We start from the raw sequence: 18468 nt of genomic DNA on the forward strand, positions 1-18468 counted from the left end.
GGGAAAGGCAGAGCTCACCCGTCCCCCGTACTGCAGCATCGGGGCCGGCAGCACACGCCCCGTCACATGGGCCATCTCATCCCGCACTTTGAACTGGAACTCCTGGACAAATGGATCCGCATCGTAATTCGCACTTCTCACCTAGAAGAAGAGATTTCCCATGTTACAGAAGTATCTGACTCGAAGTAATAGACAACAGACTAACAGGAACATTGCAGAAGTGTTCTACAACAATTTCATTGGAAAAGGCTCAGATTTAACTGCTCCACACAATCCCCAGTGAAAGCAATTACTACCATGAGTGATCTTGGATGGCATGTTGTTTTGTTCCCACTTGTTACTCAAGTGCTCATTTGTAGTTTGCCTATTGAAAAGCATTTTGTTTCCTCACAGTAAACAAAACACCTACTTGGAATTAATTGTAGAGAGGGTAACACAAGAGCCTGTACTATGGACTCATGCTATTGTTGAAGGCCATTATAAATAAATCCTATTAAAAAAGTAGTTACAATCTGTTAAGGACAAGAAGGAATGGAAAGACTAGGCTGGTATATAAGAAGTTTTTCATGGATGTAATGCAGCCCAGTGTCACACCAAGCTGGGATCAGGGAACTCACCAGTCTGCTGATCTCCTCCTGCCTGTCTGGGGCAGACCTGGCTGTGGCTTTGATCATGGTCGATGTTTGATTGTCCGTGAGCTTCTTGATGCACCTCTGGCCAGCCACGATGTTGCACACCTGAATGGGAAACCAGAGGCATTAATTCACAACAGGAGCCCTAAGAAACAGATCCCAATGCCCCCCCCACACAATACCATGCTGTCACTGTAAACCACAACCCCAAAGTGTCTAAGCAACTGCATATTCTTTCTTGCAGTTTTAAACATTAAAGCACTTTAACACAGTCTTTAGTGAAATTAGAGTAATGAATACGTAAATCAGCCAACAAGTTCATACTGCAAAAAGCACTGATTCTTAACTTTTTGCAAACTGAAAAAACCTTCTAATTTATCAGTCAGGCCCTTACTTCTAAAGGCAGGTAGGTGTGTTTTTGTTCTTGTCCCACTTGCAGGCAAGGAAGGTGAGGGTATTTCAGCTGGAGGTTGTACTTCTCTCTGAAATACTGTGCTACTGTCCTCTCCACAGTCTGGCCATTTTCCAGCTGTAAAGGAAAGCTGAAAAGACAGACATTTTAGTCAAATCTAAGTTGTCAAATACCACCATCTCTGAAATGAATCAAAACACTGATGAGCTGTTACACGCTCAGTGTGAAGCTGCCACACACTTCATGCTCTGACAAAAAGCCTCTTACGTTTGGTGACTTGCAGGTCGTCTGGTTACGTTACAGACACGGTACTTCCTTCTCATCGTCCCACAGTGAGTCACTTCTACCTTCAGACCTGCGGGAAAGCATCAAAACACTTGATGTCAGAACTACCCAAAAATGTGCACAGCAGAAAAGGTCTCACTTGATAGAACACAACAGCTTTGGGGTCAGCACCAAACAGCACAAACGTAAGAAATTGTTATTCTCTAAACATTTTGGCTTCCATTATAATTTGAGTTCTGACTAATCCTCAATATGTATAATACTTAACGTTCAGTGTCTTCTGAGTTTCCTGCAGCAGTTTCATTTAACAGGCACTGACTGAAGCCAGAGGGCTGTTTTCACCATATCCTCTTGTTCTCATTCTCAGTCTTGAACACCCTCTTTGAACTACCAGTTCCAATGTAAACAAAATTGAAAGGGCAAACTCAATTTTCTACTTTATTGTCTTCCCCCTCAGCTTTATGACCACACGCAGCCTGTAACTTTCTTTAATTTCACTGACCAGGTTTAACTTTAGATTTTAAGCACCTCATCTCAAAGCACTCAGCCTGCACAGCAGAGCCTCTCCACACTTATCTCTGTAATCCTGATAATCATGACAGTGGCAGCTCCAAAATCAGGTCCCCATGTACCTAACAGCAGACAGTGTTTGGTTTACTGGGGACACAGACATCCCAGAGGAGCACCAGCTGTACTTCTTTGCTCCCTGACAACACTAATTGCATCACTAACATCAGTATTACTCAGAGAATGGCACAGTCAAAAATAAACCACCACTGCCCTGACAGAGCATGAAGAGAAAATAGAGAAAAGAAACTACAGGGCACTGTGACCACAGAAAAAGGCTGTGAACACAGAGATATCTGGAACCCATCTCTGCTCTGCCATGTCTCTGCTGTGATGCTCCCAAGGCACTGCCCTCCCACAGTGCTGCTCACACACTGCCAGTGCTCTAATGCAGAGTTTGTTTTGCTGTAACTGGTCACATCCTGGCTGGACTCCCCACATCCCACAGCAGCAAAGACAAGTTTCAGAGCAAAGGTGGCACTTCAGCATTTTCTGACTATGGTAACAGAGTTTCTGAGGCACCTGAGGTCAAGCAGAGGCAGCTCTTCACTCTACAGTCACCCATCCTCCAGAACAAAGACACATAAATGTAAAAAGGAGGCATGTTAGGACTTCTACAAAAGAACTCCTTCAAGTTTTTTTTTACTGATGACTATTCTATGAACACGTCCCTTTCTGACTATAGTTCAAATTTACTCTTTAGCTGCCCAGTATTTCAGTAGAATTTAATCTTGCATCAAGTGTTTAAGAGCTGAGCTTTGAAGAGCTGAGCTCCTTCAAGGCTCTTCTCTCTGCAAATTACACTGGAATGAAGGATATGGGAAAATGCAAGCCCAAGCAGCATATATGGAGTGAAACCACTCAAACCAGCAGCTTATGCAATTCCTTTGGAATGGAATTTGGCCTTCAGCTGTAAGTGGTACTTGTTTTTCCACAAGGCCATCAGTTATTAGAAGTCACTGCAACAGCACTCTTTCAAAGAATCAACATTAGTCTTGAAATTCTGTTTACTTTGCCACAAGATTTAAACAGCAGGAGCCCACACACAATGCCAGGTGGCCTCAGAGACCATGGCTTAGGAAAGGCTGGCACCAACCAAGTCTCTCTGCCCAGGCAATGAACAACATACTCCCTCTTTCCCTCTAAGCCACTGGCAATGTTTTCCAGCTTTCATTTCCTCAGAGCTGCATTGTTTCACTGAGGATTAGAACTACAAACAGGGATACTGCAATTCCCTTGGCAGTTCCAGGCCCTTCTGATGCATGCCAGCCAGGTTTCCAGTTCAAACAAATCCCTTAGAATTACCTTGATTGTGTTACCTGGGACAAAACAGACCCATTTCTACTTACCCTTTATCTCTTTGGTGAATTTTACCCGATGAGAATCAGTCAGAGGTCTTGGTTGTTCATCAATATTATGAATGTCAAGGACTTCACACATGAACTGAATTACGGGTTGTGCTTTGTAGAAGGCAGTGGCAGAAACTACAAAGAGCAAAGTATTAAGTGTGAAAAAAACCCCCAACCCAGTCAGTGTTGTGAAGCAGTAGATACATGAATCCTTCTTAGAATTCCATGTAAACCTCAAGCAAATGCTGTGCAGCACATTTAAAAACAGAGCAGCAAACCCTGCAACAGTGAAATATCCAAAACCAGTGGAGAGCCCACAGTGATACATCAGTCTCCAGAACAATCATCCTGCTACCACCTTGCATTTCAGGGGTTTGAAGGGTTTTTCTCCAGAGAACATTTATTTCTAGAGAGCTGCAATGCCCCAGAGAGACATTCCCTTTCACCTCTGCATGGAGCTGCAGCCACAGGATTAACATCTCTCTACTGCACTTTTTAATATTAAAAGCCAACATTATTCAACATGCAATAGAATTTTGTCAATTACACAACCTGCTCAATTACTGAAAGAGTGTTTGGCAGAGACATGAGCACTGCTTTGACTATACAGGAATTGTGCTGGAGTAGTGGGGAGTGCAATCCTTGATCCACTCCAATCTCTCACCCTCTCCACATGCTAATGACACAATCACTTTGACAATATATTTGTATTCAGCAGGACAGTTGAGCCATTCTGTGGAATGAAGATCACAAACCATCGACTTGACAAAGTTACAGAATCACAGACTATTCTGAGTTGGAAGGGACCCACAAGGACTATCGAGTCCAACTTTTAAGTCAATGGCCCACACAGGGGATTGAACCCATGACCTTGGCATTGTTACAACCAAGTTTTAACCAACTGAGCCAATCTCAGGGTCAAGCAACTGCAACACCTTTAGCAGGAATGGTGAGGTGGCACCAGACAGAGCTCAGACCCCAACTGCTCCACACACTGAAAACTTTGGATGGCAACAACAGAAAAGAAACACCCAACAAGCATTTATCAGTTTTCCAGATCTCATGTACCAAATCCACCTCATCTGTGCTCACACAACCCAACATTCTTCAGACATGTGTCACTTGAGCTGGTTGCCAACTTCACATGACGCATCAGCCGCCTCCGGATGGCTCAATTCCTGAATGACCCCAAATCCTCACACTCCAGTGGGAGTGGCAGTGCATGGAGTGTCTCCCACAGCAACACTTCCACAGAGAACCTCGTACAACAACCAAACACATCTCCAGCCACGGGATTTGGAGGCAATTCCACAGCCTCAGACCACAACACAGGACGATGGCTCCATGCACCGACACTTAGAAGGGCTCAAGTTTCCCATTCACAGGAAGGACTGAAAAATTTCTGCTCCAAGAGTTACTACTAGACTTGCTAATGCTGGTAAGAAAAACTTGCTGCACAGCACAGTACACCATCAATTGGTGTGAATTCATACCCTTCTCCTGCCTGAACTGCAGCTCTCTCAGTACCTTGCACAGAGAGACCAGCACTGGTTACTCTGAGACAGGTAAAACTGTTCCATGGGCAGCTGCTGTTAGAAAGGCAATTTTACATGAGCAAACCCATCTGAAGTCATGTGAGTATCACCCTCAATTTAGGTAACCCAGAACACGTGGATTTGCAAATTTTCAGTGTGAAAGCTCAATATCTGTGACATTTTATTATGCTCCAAGACAGATGCTAAACACAACCTGACTGACAGTGCTTAACCTGGAGCAAGACAGACTATTTACCTTGGGTTTATAAAGCGTTTCAGACAGTGGGAACTGAATGTGAATCAGAGAAAACTTCAGGCAGCAGCTGCACCTCCACCACTGACACTTTTCAATGGGGGTTTAACAACTAAATAGACTCAAGAGCTGCCAGAATGCAGGAGTCTCACACAGGCACTGGTTGCTCTCAGAATTATTCATTTGGGACTCAATACAGTGGGGCAAGAGCAGATCTGCTTTTGCATAAGAAAGCCCAGCCCAATCAGCCCTATTCACAGAAGTGTTTGGGATATGTTTTACAAAGTTTTCCTGGAAATACTGAGCACTACTGACTGTACAGCTGCACAGAGACAACCTGCCTCTGCCATGGAAGGTGGACCAACACAGAAATTCAGTAGGAAAACAAGTCATGTGCAATTCCTTCCTGTGCAGGAATATTGTTTTTTATATGGCAGTTAAATGTCTGACATGATGACAAATCCAGAGGAAAAAAAACTAGGATTTCTAGGCTGCTTTTGCCACATCAGTCTGGTCGGAATCTCAGCCCTGGAACTCAACTTACCATCAATGTTGAGCATCATCTTCCACATGGCAGGTCGGACTGACTGATGGAACCCAAACCAGACCTCCCTGCCCCCTCCCAGGGGGTGGTCATAGCCTTCTGGAGCTGAGAAGAAGGAGCGGCCCACAGGGGTGTACCTGGGGAAACAGGTGGCCACACGTTTATGCTCTTGCTTTCCAAAGATAAAATTCATGTAATAAAGATTATAACACACAGCACTGTTTTTTTTTTAATTTTATGCACCAGGCATCTGTGCCAAGAAGCAAGTTTAAACAATATACCCTGAATGCTTCTCTTCCCATCCCAGTGCTTTCAAATTCAGACAAAACATTTACTGTTTTTGGGAATGCATAAACACTTTTAGTTTTTACAACAGAACAAGAACTAAGTTAACTTGCCCTTCCTGATCATCTACCTCAAGGACGCAGAATCTCCATCAGAGCAGAGTTTGTACAACAGCCCTGTCTGTATTGGCCTGACCTTCCAATACCATTTTGCCTGTTTCACTAAGGAACTTTTTAATACAAGGATACATCAAGAGAAGCAAAAGCTACAGGGGAAACAAAGAACTAGAAGAACTATTGCTTCTCTCTCTGGTACAAGAGCTGCTCCTGAACCTCCACACCTCCCCAGTTTTGTAATGACAGGCATTAGTGGAGGTTAACATCCAAATGCTTCCTTCAGACCCAGGGAAGCTGAGGAACTGTGGCTTCCATAAAACCACAAGCCCATTTTTTAAGGGTCAGTTATAACCAGTGTAACCCACCAGAGCAAAGCCATCCTGCTGCATAAAGCCAGCAAGCTTCAAAAGTATCTTCCATTGACCAAATCAAGCAAAATTCACAGAATCACAGACTATTCTGAGTTGGAAGGGACCCACAAGGATCACCAAGTCCAAGTCTTAAGTCAATGACCCACATAGGGGATTGAACCCATGACCTTGGCATTATTATAACCAAGTTTTAACCAATTGAGCCTTCTCTAAATTTTGGGTTCTGAGACAAAAATAACAAATAAGAGATTTTGTGAGGATGGGTTTCTAGTCCCAACCCTGAGAAACTCAAACTAGTGATGAGTATCCATGGATTAAAGAGACTCCTACTGTTCCACAGTCAGTGCCACAAGGGCAGACACTGGACTCCAGCTGAGCAGACACAGGACAGCAGAGCTCCAGCACATGGAACCCTCAGCACTGCAATTAAGGGCTATATAAATGTCTCCTGTTTCTTATCTTTTCAAGCACACATCACCTGCTCTGCCTACAGAAACACCTTTGTGCACAATTGGCTCCAGTCTCCCCATTCAGCTCACCAGCTGTGCTGCACAATGAGCAGCTTTTCTTGTCACCTGTGAAGAAACAGGGATGAAGGTGTCCCAGTGGGGATACTTCAGGTAAAGACAGACTGCAGGAAGACAGTGAACCTACTTCATGGAGGGGAGGTGTCGTAGCACCACATCGACAGCATGAACAGGGTTAGTGCTGATAGGTTTGTCTAGTTCCAGAGGCTCAGGCAAGGTTCTTCCTGTCAAAACTTCATGCAGCAAGTGCCAGCTCACCCGAGAAACAAACTTTATTGACACTTTGAAGGGACGATCTTTTCCACCTTCTCCCGGTAGTGTCACATCCAAATCCACCTGGGCAGGGGGGGAAAAGAAATTAAAACCAGCTGTTTGATCTGGAGTCTGGGAGCCTTGAGTTTCCACTTCTTCCCATAACTGGGCCAGACTCAAAAATTAAGATATTGAGGGCACAGAACAATTGATAAAATACATCATCAAATGCACAAAGCAAAGAGAACTGGGCCCTGACCAAACAGAAAAGAATCATGTCACTTTTGTCACCCCAAATAAGAAACTCTTAATTCCAGAAAAAACATGGTTTGATTTTTTAATTTAATTATAAGGTCACATATTAGTCTGTAAAACTGTTTCACAGATTCTGCTGCACAAAGTGGCTACTAAATCCCAGGGGAGGTTCTGGATTCAAGTGTTGCCTGCACATTTACACACACTGGAATTTGCAGAAAATATATCAGAAGGGCTCAGTTTCAGCACAGACACTGCAAGACACTTGCAGTTTTTCTGAACTCAGCAATATTAAGAGTTGTTTCTTTTTTTTTTCCTACGAAGCTGCTACCAGTGCAATGTTTTCCCAGTTCTCTTACCCCAGTAGTGGCCACAGGAAGTGGATTGGCTGTATAGAGGCTTCTTTTCCCATCATAAACTGGTCTACGGTCCCCAAATATTGTGACTTTAAAATGCTGCACCATGGAGTCCACCACGTCCCTGGAAAGGGGGATATTTACATTTTAGATGTTTCCAAAGAAGGATCAGACTGGAGTTGGCTCCCACCCAGCTGGGTTTGCTGAAGTAGTTCCAATAAACAGCACTCAGTGAGTTATAAACACCCACTGCTATTCCAAAAGGTGCTTCACATACTTCAGCTAAAATAATAAATAAACACTAAATAATAAAATCAGAATCAATGCAAATGCTCAAATAGGGAAATATTGGAACTGAAATAGTTTCAGAAACTCCCAGAAATGACTGAAGCCTTTGTATCACCTTTATTATGGAAAACAAGGACAGGGTTACCTTGGAAGAAACCCACAGGCTGGTATTGTGATAAAAACCAGTACAAATTCCCAACTGGAAGCTCTGCCAGCTCATTGTATTGTCTGCAGCAACGTTCATGTGCTCCTCAGTTAACAAAGACTTTTGAATTCTGCCAGCACTGGTTATAAACCCAAGGTACCCTAACAAAAAAGTCCTTAGTAACCTGAGTTTTTAACCACAAAATTAAGTAAAAGCCTTATCAAATGTGCACACAATTAAAGATTCATGTCCCTTGCTTTATTGTAAGTTGATGGCAATAAAGATTAATCTGATACAAGCACAGAAATTATACTTGAAAAGAACACCATAAAATTTTTATACAAAAAAGGCTTCTTGACATAAATAGTGGATAGAACCAGAGAGACTTTTGCAACACCTCTAACCAAAACTTGCCTTCAGGACCTGAATTCTTTGGGCAGCCTTTGTGTTTCAGAGGCACAACAACTGTACCTCACTGATACACAATTCCCTTCAGCACCTGCAGAGCAGAATTCCTGCACAACATTCCAGCCACCATTTCCTGGCCAGGCAACATTAACCCAAAGCACTTCAGGAAGATGATAAATATTGACTTCCTCTTCAAGCTAAATGAGCAGCAGCACTTTCACCTCCCAGCTGGGACGTGGGGAAAGTGCAAGAAATTCTCCCTTTCACAGTTCTTGATGTTACTGAACATTTGTACTTGGTACAATTAACAAAACAAATTCCATCTTCTCACCTGTTCACCCTCCGAGGACACTTATCTGGTTTGATATCTACCTCATAGAGGTAGACATCAATCTTTGGGATTTCAACTTGGAAGCAGTTGGCCAGCAGTTTAATGGGCTTGCCCATGGTGCCATAGCCGGGCCGTCTGGGCACCATGAGCAGGGGCTGTGCCCCGACGGGTCCTGCGGGAGGAAAAAACCCACAGGTTAGGACAGGAACACAACACAGAATTCCCTGAACCAAATCCCAGGACAACCAGGTGGGCAGCACACGGGAAAACGGGGAATCAGCTGTGTCCAACAGCACACATCCCACAGCTACCCGTGAAATTCCAAACAAACATTTGCCTGTTTTCAATTCTTAAGCCTCCACCCACATCCAGAGTGTTCTCTTACTGAGGAGCTTCAGTTGCTGTGATTGGCATGAATAAAAGCAGATTTTGGTTGGGTTTCCTAAAGAAAAATCAACCCAAAAAACACCAAAACCAACCAACCAAAATCAATCAAACAAAAAAAACCCCAAACCCTAATCAACAAAAACACTCCCCAAAAATATCAGAGAGAGTTTTACCAGACTGTTCTGAACACCCTGGTAATAACAAAGTGGCTGCAGAGTACAAAAACACATTAGGAGTTGTGGACTGATGCACAAGGTTAGTGATAAACTCTTCATTTCAGTGCCATTATCAGCTTAGTCTTGGAGGACAGATTATTCTTGAACTTTTGCTGGCTGAAAATGGATGAAGAGTAAGACCATTACCTCCTGTCTAACTGCCCCCACAAAGCCAATTTGCCAGAAGAGTAAAGACTCAGATTAACACACAGGATTGTTAAACTCTTGATTACTCATAGACTAGAGAATGCTCAGAGCTTTTCAGGGAAACATCCAGATCTGCAACGAGATGGGTATTTTGAAAATCAGCTAAAACCACCTGCCCATTAATCTGTTCCATTCTCATCTACTTAATTTACTTTGCAGCGTTTAGATGAGAATCCTGCACTCCAGATCTGCATTACTCATGTCTTACAAACCAAACACAGTAGTAAACACAGTCCATTTCCAGGAATTTCTACTGGTATTTCCACTTAAAAATACCTCTTTCCAGTCAACAAACAACAACAAACCCAACATGCTTTGTAGTCTGAATGTTAAGAAGTTGCTTGTGGTACAAATGTCCTGATTTACAGAGAACTTGAGTGAGTTGGTGCAAAGTTCTCCCCTCTCCTCCCACTCAGTGACGCAGGCGATTCCAGCCCACTCCTTTTCATACCAGTCTCAAAATGTCAAATGCTGGGAAAAATGTTTTTGTTTTTTTTTTTTATTTGCCTTCTGATTAATCTCCATAATTCCTAAAAAAACCCCTGCATTGTCTTGAAGGAAACCGTGTCCTGAGAACAGGTGAACATCAAAGCCAAGATCCCCTGTAACATTTGTCTGGCTCTACCCAGAGACCTCCCAAAAAAATCCTGAGTGAGGCTGGCTTGGAGCCACGAGATAAAACAAAACAGAAACCAAGAAGCATCATTTAAAACCCGCTCACAGACTCTGCTTATGCAAAACTTGTTCCAGGCATCTGCTCTCTTCAACTTTCCCTTCGTTTTAATGCTCTCACACGAGTACAAGCAGCTCTACAATTTACTCCAGCTATATTGCAGAATATAATAAGCATATGCAAAAAGAAGTTACTACTAAACATTTGAGAGGCGTAAAAGACTCAATAGCTCATTTTAATATTCCAAAGACACACACACACCACAGTTTATATTTAGTTCCTATCTGTGGGAAAGACTCACAGAACTGCTGAAATAAAGATGATAAAAAGGTTGTTTCAGTCTGGTCTGCCCTGTGTACTCCTCACCCAGCTCAATTTGGAAGGAGTTAAACCCCAGATTTTGGCAATCAGGGATTAAGTGACCAATAAATGAGTAAGAAATGCAGGTCCACACGCTGTTCAGGAATAATTTTTTAAAATTCAGCTATTTTGCTTGGACAGATTAACTTAAAAACATGCCTATGTTGTAACTCGGTTCTGCCATTATTGCCCACTCAGATCCTGCTTTCCAGAGACACTGAATTGCCAGATTGTGTGTTGTGAAAGTCTGTGTGTCTCTGCCTTCAAAGCTGTGACTCAAACCCCATCAAACACAAATAAGCAGCAATGCTGTGGGGACGAGGCTGCTGCCCATCCATCGGTGACTCACCCAACCTCATGCCTGAGCCCTGTGTCAAACTCATGGAAATAAACACACAAACCAAAAATACTCAGAGTAGTATCATTCTACAGGGCACAGGATGAGTGAGTGGCAGAGCCTTCAAAAGTCATTCAACCATTGCAAAAACAAAGTGGGTAAAGTCTCAAAAAGCTTTGTAGAAGCAGCAGCACTGCAGGGACTCCTCCTTCTGTTCCCTGGTGCTTCCAGACAGAAGATTTGCCAGATTTGCCCTCCTCAGCTGCCCACGGATTTTAGAGGACAAATGTCTTTGTGTGAATAAACCATCACCCTCTGCCATTACAGCGTTGGGTAAGAGCAAATCATGGAATCATGGAATGGGTTGGGTTGGAAGAAACCTGAAGGATCATCCAGTCCCACCTCCTGCCATGGGCAGGGGCACTTTCCACTGTCCCAGGGTGCTCCAACCTGGCCTTGGGCAGTTCCAGGGATGGGGCAGCAACAGCTTCTCTGGGCAAGCTGTGCCAGGGCCTCAATATCCTCACAGGGAAGAATTCCTTCCTAATATCCAACCCAAACCTCTTCTCTGTCAGTTTGAAGCCATTTCCCCTTGTTCTGTCACTCTGAGCCCTCGTAAATGGTCTCTCTCCATCTTTCTTTTAGGCTCCCTTAAGTTATCTATTGAGGATGTTCTTGAAAATCCAAGGAAAACCCCCCAGAGCAGAGCTCAATTCATAAAACCAGCCCAGGGAAGTCCCCAGCACTAAAAGTCAACTGATTTATACCAGAAAACAATGAACACACAGACAGGAACTAAAACTGGTGCCTTGGACAGGTTCTTGGAAGGCTTTTGTGCCCATCTGACTCCCAGAGCTGACTCACAGGCACTCAGCAACAGGACAAGGGGGCACGATGGGCTCAAGCTCTGCCAGGGGAAATTTAACTTGGAGATCAGAAGAAAATCCTTTCCAGAGAGAGTGCTCAGGGATTGGAATGGGCTGCCCAGAGAGGGGGTGGATTCCCCATCCCTGGAGGTTTTTCAGCTGAGATTGGCCGTGGCACTGAGTGCCATGATCTGGTAAAGGGACTGGAGTTGGACCAAGGGTTGGACTTGATGATCTCGGAGGGCTTTTCCAACCCAATCCATTCTGTGATTCTGTGGATGTGGCACTGAGTGAGAATCCACCATGTCTTTATCCAACCCCACTGTGAGAATCCACCATGTCTTGATCCAACCCCACTGTGATCACCAGCCCAGGGCACTCTGTGCCCTGGGCTGGTGATCACAGTGGGGTTGGATCAAGGGTTGGACTTGATGATCTCGGAGGGCTTTTCCAACCCAATCCATTCTATAATTCTATGATCTCAGGGAACAGTTTGGGTTGGGACCTCCAAGCTCACCCAGTTCTGGCCCACTGTGCGAGTCCCTCTGATGGTTTCGAGCACCTCTGAGTGAGGATTTTCCTCCATGGGATTATTGGTGTTCTGATCAAGCTCCCAAAATGGGTGGCAATTCCTCTGGCAGCACAAGGAGCACGTCTGGCCCATGTCCAAACGCCTCCTGATCTACCTTGGCAACCAGAGGAAGCCCTGCTTGGAAATAAAGCCTGAGCACAGCGAGCAGGAGCTCAGAAACCTGCAACTGCCTCCAACACACCATTGTACAGACAACTGAAGCTTCTGGCAGGCACAGCAGTTTTGCAGCACGAAGCAGAATCCTGATCTCTGGCAGGATGCTCATAGGAAATGCAGATTTCCTTACAGAAAGAGCCATCCCCACCAAGCTTCCAGCAGCAAATGATCCTCTCTCCCACCGTGGCTGCAGCATTACAAACCCAAACTACACCAACAGAGATAACTTAATGGTTTTATTTCTGTCTATGCAACCATTCTAAATTTCAAACTGAACGGGGTGATGGAACAGCCCAAAGGACACCAACAAGGCCTGAGCAGGTAAAATACAATTGAAACTCTGGCTCAGGAATACAAGGCAGATTTGTGGAACAGATCCTGGCCTCAGGCTGGAGCTGCACCCAAGAGAGCTCCCCAAGGATGGGGAAAAATAAAAGATTCCCTTTCAGAGGGCCCCTGGCCTCTGTTTGGACTCAGAGGCCCAGCCTGTGGAGTTCTCAGAAAATCCTAACACTACCAAAAAATAACTTAATTCTAGATTTAAAAAAATACATAGGGAAGATCAGATTCAAACATTGGTTTCAATAACTGAGCTCCTTCTGCCAGAAATCATGAATTGCCTCATTTCTGTCGCTGTGGCCTCTCTGGGTGGCATTACATTATTTATGAGTAATGCAATCCACGTTTTCTAAACATTCCTCTTTGCAATTTAGGGTTTGGGTTTTTTTCAAGGTTTCAGGTATTAAGTCATGTTAAAACTCATCAAAAGCCAACATTTTGATGCCATGCTCAGTGAGTGCCAACTGCACAAGGAAATGCTGGTGTGGCAACTGGTTCTGGCCTAATGGAGGTACAGAAAACAAAGTGAAGAGTTTGGGGAGAATTTGCAAGACAATAAACGCTTCTGAACCATTAAAAAATCTAAATACAAAGAGGTTTAAGCTCAAAAAAGCACACAGTGATGTCAATACCCAACTGCTCTGGGAGAAGAGCGTGCCAGCCCACACAAACCCTGGAAGACTTTTCCCTGGAAGGTATTTCCACAGACTATAATCAGGAAAGTAAAAATTAGCTCAAGAAATACTCTTGACACCTTCAACCCCGAGGAAGCAAAAGCTCTGAGGATGAAACAATTTGCAAAGTTCACACTGTGAGTCAAACAGCTTCCACAGCAACTGCAGAGGAAATCTGCCATTGTGTCTCAGAGCACAGAGTAACTTCTGAAGGCACCTCTGAATCATTCCCTTCCCTCCTCTACCCCACCCACAAAAATGGGACTTTTAATGGGCTTTCCAAGTCACTACTCTGAACACAGAAAGAGAAAAGCAACTTCTCAGGACTTTCTCTGCCCAAAGTTTGCAGAGAAAAGCAAATGGAATATTAAAAAATAGAGTAAAAACTCCAAACAATTTAAGGCTTTTAGCACAAAAAATGGTGAGCTTTGAAGGAATAATGCATGACACAGAAATAAATACACACACAGCACTGATCCAACTGGGCTACACCACGGAGCATCCCCAGCTGGATGAATCTCTCTGCCCTTTGGAAGTTTATTTCACATTCTCCTGGTGGAAGTTCAATGTGGGACACTGGATTCAAGTACCAAGAGCTGCTTTTCCCTCACTGTACTTTTCCCCAGTGAACATCTCATTCCTATCCCTCAGTTATTTGATTTCACCACAACCTGCACCCTGAGCAGCCACTCTCCCATCCTGCTCCTACTTTAAAGTATGTTCCAATTCCACAGGAGAGCCACATTTTCCAGATTTCACAGGCTAAGCCTCTCTCACACACAGGACATCACCTACAGCAGCTTCACCTGAGATGCCCCACACACAGTTCCACACTTGACTTGATTCCACACATCATTGAGTTCCACACTTGATTCCAACCCAATCTTTGTTCCCCTCTCCTTATTTTATCCCACATTTCCCTTTCACACACAGAAACCACATCTCAGTGTCCCTCTCCCTTTGAGTACAGAGCTCTAACCCTTATTTTTCTGCCAAAGATGTTTTGTGTCCTCCTGTTCCAACACCCCAGAACTGGGAACATGAACAGGAGAGGTGGAAGAGTCACCCCTTGTCCTGGACACTGCCTGAGCCCACCAGGAACACTCTCCAACAGCTTTGCTAAAACCCAACATCTTACAACAGGTAAACTCATTGCAAAGGGAAACTAAATGGTTTATGGGAAACTAAATGATTTATACATGGCAAATATGTTTATCAGGAGACAACTACCATTGCACCAGGTTATAATTGAAGATTATTTAACACAGTGTATCATCTGAATTCACCAGACTGCTAAAATCCTGCATCTTCCTAAAATACTTTCCACTCCTCATACAACTCATCAAGGTGGGGAGTTTTTCCAGCCAAATCCATCCCTGTCCTTAAATCTCCAAGTTACAAAAGAATCTACACATGAAGAGGCACGTTTTGTGTTGACCCTTCAGTCTCATACTCGTATTTGCACCACCTGTGGCACCTCCTGAAGTGACAGACATGGAACTCCAAGTGGCTTTGGACATTCCCAGGTATAGTCAGAGAAACTGCTGATCAAACACTGCCCAAACCTGAACTTTCCTCAGCTGTTCTGCCAACCTTAGAGATAAATTCTTTTGACAAACTGAAGCAGAAATTCCCCTTTCAACACTCAAAATCCACTTAAAACACACAATTTATAAATACCAAGCATGTGCTTCCCTGGCAAAGGGATCAAACAGCCAAAATGCAAAGACCTTCATAGAATGGGTGGGTTGGAAAGGACCTCAAAGATCATCCCATCCCATCCCACCCCTGCCATGGGCAGGGACACCTTAAACCATCCCAGATTGCTTCAGCCTGGCCTTGGACACTCCCAGGGATGGGGCAGCCCCAGCTCCTGTGGGTAAAACACCCACACCCTCCTGGCACGGTTGTCGTGGAGCAGCACCCCCAAGGCGCAGGAATTATCCTTAAAATCCCACGTGCCGCCGCAGCGGGGCCCAATTCCCGGTGGGAGCTGCTCGGGGTCGGTGCCGGGCACAGCTCGGACCGGGTTACACAAGCGGAGCATCCCGGTTATGAAATACCGACCCTTCCTGCCTCACCGGCGGGCACCGAGCGGGCAGGACCGAGCCCTGCCGGTACCGGATCTCTGTCCGTACTGAGCCCTGTCGGTACCGGATCTCTGTCCGTACTGAGCCCTGCCGGTACCGGATCTCTGTCCGTACTGAGCCCTGCCGGTACCGGATCTCTGTCCGTACTGAGCCCTGCCGGTACCGGATCTCTGTCCGTACTGAGCCCTGCCGGTACCGGATCTCTGTCCGTACTGAGCCCTGTCGGTACCGGATCTCTGTCCGTACTGAGCCCTGCCGGTACCGGATCTCTGTCCGTACTGAGCCCTGCTGGTACCGGATCTCTGTCCGTACTGAGCCCTGCCGGTACCGGATCTCTGTCCGTACTGAGCTCTGCCCGACCCGAGCCCTGCCAGTACCGAGGCCAACCCATACCGGGGTCTTGCCGGTACCGAGCCCTGCCCGTACCGGAGCTCTGCCCAAACCGAGCGGGCAGGACCGAGCCCTGCCCGTACCGAGGCCAACCCATACCGGGGCCCTGCCCGTACCGAGCCCTGCTGGCACCGAACCCTGCCCATACCGAGCCCTGCCGATACCGGGGCCCTGCCATTACCGAGCCCTGCCGGCACCAAGCCCTGGCCGGTAGCGGAGCCCTGCCCGTACCGAGCCCTACCCATACCGAGCCCAGCCCGCGGTCCCCCCCCGGCTCTCTCGCCCGCTGGGCCGGGCCCTGCCCCTGCGCTCACCTGCGCTGCCGATTTCCATTCATGGAGCTGGGGTGCAGCCGCTCGGGGGCTGCGGCGGCGGGCGCGGGGCTGCGCTCGGGCGGCGGTTTCCCCCTCGCCGCTCTCCGGGGCTCGGAGTTATTCCCGGTGGTGTTCCCGGTGCCGCTCCCGGCGGGCCCGGCCCTGGCGCGGCGGCGGAGGCGGAAGTGGCGTGGCCGCCCCGCAGCGCCGGCTCCTCGCGCGGCCGCTCCCGCCCCGCCGCGCGCGCTCCCGCTCCCGTCCCGCGCGCCGGAAATCCCGCCCGCGCTTCCCTTCCCCTTTCCTTTCCTTCCCCTCCCGTCCCCTTCCCCTCCCTTTCCCTTTCCGCCCCCCCGTGCGCGCCCCGGCCCTTTCCGGGGGAAGCGGATGCTCGGGAGGGGCCGGCGCGGTTGCCATGGAGACGGGCGGGGATGCCCCAGAGCGGGTACCGGGACACCCCGACAGCACCGGGGGCAGAACGCGGGGCACGGCGGAGCCCCGGGGGTGCTGCTCCCGTTACCGCACACACCGCACGTTGCGTGTTTCGCGTTGCGTGTTCTGCGGTGCGTGTTGCGTGTTTCGCGGTGCGTGTTTCGCCGCACCCTCGGGGTTCTCATTTTGGGGCCTTCCAGCCCAGTCCTCCCATGGATTCAGTGGATGTTTTCTTTTTAACACGCACTAAATCCACCAGGCTCCGGCCTCGGTGCCAGCCCGGTGTTCCCGGGACACGCTGGATGGAGCGCCCGGAGCCGCCGGGACGGGACACGCTGACCCTGCCCTGGAGATGCAGGACATGGAGCGCACGGACCGTGTCCGACTGCGGGAACCCAGCGGGGTCCGGGCACTGACCAGGCTCCCCAGGGCAGTGGGCACAGCCTCGAGGCTGCCAGAGCTCCAGGAGTGTTTGGACACCCTCAGGGACAGGGTGGGATTATTGGGGTGTCTCTGCAGGCCCAGGGGCTGGACTGGATGGTCCTTGGGGGCCCATCCCAGCTCAGGATATTCCCTGACTCTGTGGTGATTCACTGTCAGATGTACCAGGCTCAGTGCAGGGTCTGGCAATGGCACCTTTATCTCCACTTCCTCTGCCCCCAAAAGATAATTTTTTTCATAAGAACTGAATTGAGATTTGTTCAAGCAGGTTTGAACCTGCTGTGAATAAAAAAAAAACCACTTTCTGATGGCAAGAGGGGTCTGTCCAGCTGAAGAACTGGAACTTTGGGCCAGCAGGAATTTTGAGATTCATAATCCAGATTTCAGGATCATTATTAAGAATGACCATCTTGGACACTCCCAGGTACATTAAAAAATCCTAAGTGAGCTGCACAGTATGAAGTGAGCGACACAGTAAGGATTTTAAACCCATGCAAATTAAAGACAAATTACTAGAACATTTCCTTAACTGAAATCCAGAGCGGGAAGGGGGAATGTGATCACCAAGATGGAGCAGATACTGGGGAGGGAGGGAGGGAGGGATCCCTGTAGACACACATCCCTCAGGGGCAGCACGTCTGGTCCTGCAGCTGTAACCAGAACCAGGGCCAGGGCTCAAATGCCAATCTAACACCTGAAACCAGTTTTCTGACCTGTTTTCCAGGACTCCAGCCCCAGCTACAGCAGGCACACTTCACTACTTTTAAACCTCACACAGAAACAGCCCCCTTAAAACTGCAAAAGGTTTCTGTTGAATAGCAGAACTCCTTTCAAACAGGTGATAAAACCCACAAAGCAGCCAATGTGCCCAGCTCAGGACAGAATGTTCTGGTGCTGCAGTTCAGGTAATTAACTACTGAGGGCCTGCCTGCCATTAGCAAGCACTTCCTTAAAATTCCTTGGCATTATCCAAAAACCAAGTTACAGCCCAGCTGCTGAATCATTCATTGGTAAAAGTCTGTCCCTGCACCTTTGTGAGGTAAAACATGAGCAAAGAACTCAGAGGATGGAAAACAACCTCCAGTCC

The 18468-nt window shown here is 46.8% G+C and overlaps 1 protein-coding gene across 2 annotated transcripts in view; it reads right to left on the reverse strand.

Annotated features, from left to right (window-relative positions):
* Nucleotides 1-16802, reverse strand: part of AGO3 (argonaute RISC catalytic component 3) — a 36069-nt gene extending 19267 nt beyond the window's left edge. For both annotated transcript variants that reach the window (XR_011699646.1, XM_071576962.1), the window contains exons 1-10: nucleotides 16512-16802; nucleotides 8912-9083; nucleotides 7743-7863; nucleotides 7004-7212; nucleotides 5578-5714; nucleotides 3246-3380; nucleotides 1312-1399; nucleotides 1027-1174; nucleotides 618-737; nucleotides 19-141 (exon numbers count right to left, since the gene is read on the reverse strand). Coding sequence is in view for 1 of the 2 variants with exons in the window: in XM_071576962.1 (XP_071433063.1) it covers nucleotides 19-141; nucleotides 618-737; nucleotides 1027-1174; nucleotides 1312-1399; nucleotides 3246-3380; nucleotides 5578-5714; nucleotides 7004-7212; nucleotides 7743-7863; nucleotides 8912-9083; nucleotides 16512-16530 (1272 nt within the window). In the remaining variant the exon portion in view is untranslated. The remainder of the gene's footprint in view (nucleotides 1-18; nucleotides 142-617; nucleotides 738-1026; nucleotides 1175-1311; nucleotides 1400-3245; nucleotides 3381-5577; nucleotides 5715-7003; nucleotides 7213-7742; nucleotides 7864-8911; nucleotides 9084-16511) is intronic.
* Nucleotides 16803-18468: the final 1666 nt, after the last annotated feature.

The sequence above is a fragment of the Pithys albifrons genome, chromosome 24 (genome assembly GCF_047495875.1).
Source record: "Pithys albifrons albifrons isolate INPA30051 chromosome 24, PitAlb_v1, whole genome shotgun sequence".
NCBI lineage: Eukaryota > Metazoa > Chordata > Aves > Passeriformes > Thamnophilidae > Pithys > Pithys albifrons.